The sequence below is a fragment of the Centruroides sculpturatus genome, unplaced genomic scaffold (assembly GCF_000671375.1).
Source record: "Centruroides sculpturatus isolate CEXI.00-Female unplaced genomic scaffold, Cexi_2.0 scaffold5324, whole genome shotgun sequence".
NCBI classification, from domain to species: Eukaryota; Metazoa; Arthropoda; class Arachnida; order Scorpiones; family Buthidae; genus Centruroides; species Centruroides sculpturatus.
The window spans coordinates 1-4,576 of record NW_019389413.1 but is presented as its reverse complement, the minus strand read 5'-3'; the positions used below and the strand labels follow the sequence as shown (position 1 = coordinate 4,576).

Genomic DNA, 4,576 nt, shown 5'->3' with positions numbered 1-4,576 from the left:
TACGTCCAAGAAGAACGAACTTATGAGTCGAGTATAATAAATAAAAGATAGAGAACGATTCATTGTTCGGCATTTCCTATTATAAATTATGCATATCTGAAATGGAAATTTGAATCTAGATTCTCCACGGAGGAAGACTAAAATCTTATAGAGTGGCCATCTGGAAGATTTGTTTTTGCTCTCAAAGTAATCATTTGACATTAGTATAATGAAAACACTTCTTTGATTGCACAGGGTTTTGCAATCATTATGCATAGCTTTTCATAGAATTGAATTTCTGGCTGATTAATCCTGTTCTGAACAGTGCTACTGAATCCTTATTATTTTATTTATTTATTTATTTTACAATTTCTGAATATTTTTACATCAGTTTTAGAACTCGGAAGAAAAGTTTCAAAATATGATGCTGTTTACTAGATATCTTTTCCATGTTTTTAGAATTTTTTCATTTAAAGTGCTGTAAAATACTTAGCATAAGGAATAAAATAAAGAAGGATAGAACGAAAGAAGGACAGAAAATAAAGTCTAGATCTAAAATATCATAATTCTTTACGATTAAGACTTTGTTTTACATCCTTTATCCACGCTGGAGGATTGGACTCACTTATTCACCATGGTGGAAATTGGGTGTTTTCTTAATTTAAAATTAGTTTATAATTAGATATTTAATGAGTATGGTTAAACGTATTACATGAAAATATAAAAATACGTTTAAAATATAAGTAGATAGATCGACCAATAAATGTCGATTTTTAATTAGGAAGCGGAGGAGGAGTTGGGTACCTGGAGATACGATTCGGTCGATTTTAAACAATATGGAGATCAAACTGAAATAAAAAGATCAGCGCGCGTAGTACTTATGGTGGGAGGATCCAGGTTCGAAACTAAATGGGAATCATTGAAGACCTTACCAAACTCGCGGCTAGGTCGGGCCGGACATTCGCAAACTATCGATCAGTTGCTGCGTTACTGCAACCGCTATCATCCGGAGAAAAACGAAATTATCTTCGACCGCCATCCTAGATTTTTCGGCAGCATCCTAAATCTGTATCAAACAGGCGAATTTCACGTGGACAAGGTATGCATTGCTGGATTGAGCGAGGAACTAGTATTCTGGGGAATAGAAGAGATGAGACTAGAACCTTGTTGCCAGATGAGGTACTTCTTCTTGAAGAAACAGTCCGAAGACTTTTTCGCTCTGAAAGAGAAACTTTTGACAGATGCGGATTGGTCCACAAATAATGAGCTGCTTCGAGTAAAGATGTTAATGCAAAACCCTAAATTTTTATGGATTTTTAAGGTAAGATTTTCGTTGCAAATGATATAGAGTTCTAATTAAGATGCTTCAATGTCCTTTTCTTACTAAATTATAAATTTTTTATCTGTAAACAAGCATTCACTATTATCAGGACTTATTATACTGGCTTAACAGACAATACAGAGTTTCACAGAAAACTTTTTATTTAATATTTAATATACAGGTATATTAAATATTAAATAAAAAGTTTTCTGTGAAACTCTGTATTGTCTGTTAAGCCAGTATAATAAGTCCTGATAATAGTGAATGCTTGTTTACAGATAAAAAATTTATAATTTAGTAAGAAAAGGACATTGAAGCATCTTAATTAGAACTCTATATCATTTGCAACGAAAATCTTACCTTAAAAATCCATAAAAATTTAGGGTTTTGCATTAACATCTTTACTCGAAGCAGCTCATTATTTGTGGACCAATCCGCATCTGTCAAAAGTTTCTCTTTCAGAGCGAAAAAGTCTTCGGACTGTTTCTTCAAGAAGAAGTACCTCATCTGGCAACAAGGTTCTAGTCTCATCTCTTCTATTCCCCAGAATACTAGTTCCTCGCTCAATCCAGCAATNGCCATATAAGGAAAAAAAAAATTCTTCAAAACTAAGAAATCAGTTGTAATTATCACGATAACGAAAGATATAAATAGACAAAATTAAAATAAATATTTTGTTAAAGATCAGTTAACAGTTTGTCGAATGGATTCCTTTATTTGTTTATAACAATTAAATCACTGTTCTAAGAACAAAATTATTATGAAACATCAGAACTACTTTAACTACTACAAAACAGTTTAAAAAATCTGCATTTTTTTTACAAAACGGTCTGTTTTGCATCTTTTTTGCAGAGGCGTAGTCTCTAAAGAAAGGTAGTCTCTGCAGTTGAAGGTTATCATTCCTGGTGATTGGACATGGCGAAAGTGAAGACATTCTTCAAAGTCTTTCTACGTATTTTTTATTAATAAATTAATTTATTCGAATTTTGATTACTTTCTTTCCAATAATTTAGTTCAACTTTACATTTTCGAATGTGTAAAAAATCCAAAACGACAGAAAATGTTTTGACTAGTTGACACTTTTCATAGTCTGAATTCATAAAGTTGTTCTGCAACTCTGTCTTTATTAAGTAATACATTGCACTAAATTTTTTAAATTCAGTTTCAAAAGAAACTAGATTGATGTAAAAAGAAAAAATTTTTAACAAAAAATAAAATTAAAACAACAAAATATTTATTTAAAGTAAAATAAAAATATACAAATTTAACAATGCACTTCGATACAAGTAAAATAAAAATTTTAAACATACAAATAACAAAATGCACGTATATATTAGGAAGAAATGTAAATAATTTAATGTTATTTTAAACTAATAAAATGCTATAACAATGACTATTTCATTATAACTAATTTAAATTAGTTATAATGAAGTACAGTAAACCCCCGTTAACTCGTACAACCTTTACACCTTTATTAGTCCGAATTAACCGGGGGTTTACTATATTTCAATGTGAATTACTGTACTCCATTAATTCGTTTCTATAACAGAAAATTTATTTGTATTGACTAACACACAGAAATGAAACACAGTCATACAAAAAAACATTATTTGAACCAAAAAATCAAATTTTATGCAGTAAATTAATCAATTATTCTTATAATCGATAATTTCACGCCATAAATTGAAAAAATATTTTTATCATTGCGAAATTATATTTCGTCTCTCTATTCTTTCTTGTCATTTCTGTAAATTAAATTTAATATAATAATTTATTGTGACAGTTTCAAATTAAACCATAAACGTTATTAATTTATTTCATTCACAATTTTTCTCTTTACAGTTGTATGGCATCATAACCTGCTCTTTGAGTATCTTGGATATCTTTTTGCTCATTATTATTTCCAAAAAAAATTACCATTTATTAGGAATAAAACGAACTCTTTCTATTATTTTCTTTCTCGAATATTTTTTGAAACTTTGTGTCTGTTCCGACAAACGACAATTTTTACTCTCTTTCATCAATACAATAGAGTTGGTGGCAGTGGGACCCTCATTTCTGGTTTACGGTTCTAGACCATTTTCCAGTAATATCCAACATCCAGGTCTCACCATCTGGGACTGTCTGACAGTGTTAAGAGTAATAAAGTTGATCAAATATTACGGGAGTCCAAAAATTCTGGCAGTAGTCTTATTTGCACAAGATATCGGCATGGCTTTCTATTTGTTCGCTTTATTAGCAATGTGCATCTTCTTTTCTACCCTAATATGCATAATAGAAACGAAAAGTTCTCTTGTGAATGTGAATGCTACACTCTTAGATACCTTCTGTTTCGCAGTCACTGCTCTTACCAACGTTGGAGGAGAGTATTTCGTTCCAGAAACTCATGGGGGGAAACTAGTAGCCGGTTTCTGCTGCGTGACAGGTACAATTCTTTTGACTTTGCCAATCTCCTGCATTGTGGCTGAATTTGTAAATCGCTACGGTACCAGCTTCGATGAGTTCGAAATAATAAAATCTCAGATTTCTAAAGAGAAAAAAATTTCCACTGCCACAGTGAAGATACATTCATCCAAGACCGAAACGATTAATCCGTAAGTACTAATAATTTTCATTTAAATTTAGACTAACTAAATTTTCTGAAAGATACCACTACGAATTTTAAATTATATAGAAAAACACGGATTTACTCGTTATATTCACAGAGTTCAATTACAAGAATCATATATTTACTTTTTTTCTGAAATCGAAATGGAAAAATGTTGCCTCCTTACAATGACTGACTAATCCTCAGAGGGCCTAAGACAAAACTGTAATTCGGGCCCTGTGCTACGCTTTTGTATTTCATTAAACTGTTTCCTTGTTTTCATGCTTTTTTGNAAATATATTTACTTTTTTTCTGAAATCGAAATGGAAAAATGTTGCCTCCTTACAATGACTGACTAATCCTCAGAGGGCCTAAGACAAAACTGTAATTCGGGCCCTGTGCTACGCTTTTGTATTTCATTAAACTGTTTCCTTGTTTTCATGCTTTTTTGTAGAACTATATTATTTTTAATAATAATTATTGAAAAATATATTTATTTTCTCATTTATATCGTTTATACTATAAACTTTATAGTATTGAGAATTTCTAACTTTTCGCCGGGTCCTTGAAATTTACGAGCCCTAGACAATTGTCCTTTTTTTGTCTAGGGCATAATCCGCAATTGTTTCTAAAGCCTATATGCTGAAATATATGTTTTTTTCAGCTACTCATTAAACATTATTTACTCT

The 4,576-nt window shown here is 30.9% G+C and overlaps 1 protein-coding gene across 1 annotated transcript; it reads left to right on the top strand.

Moving 5' to 3' along the window:
* Positions 1-130: 130 nt before the first annotated feature.
* LOC111617269 (potassium voltage-gated channel subfamily B member 1-like) lies at positions 131-3,894 on the top strand (the record flags this gene model as incomplete). Its single annotated transcript, XM_023358584.1, has 2 exons — positions 131-1,300; positions 3,143-3,894. Coding segments are annotated over exons 1-2 (1,193 nt in total), but the record flags the coding sequence as incomplete, so codon positions are not given.
* Positions 3,895-4,576: the final 682 nt, after the last annotated feature.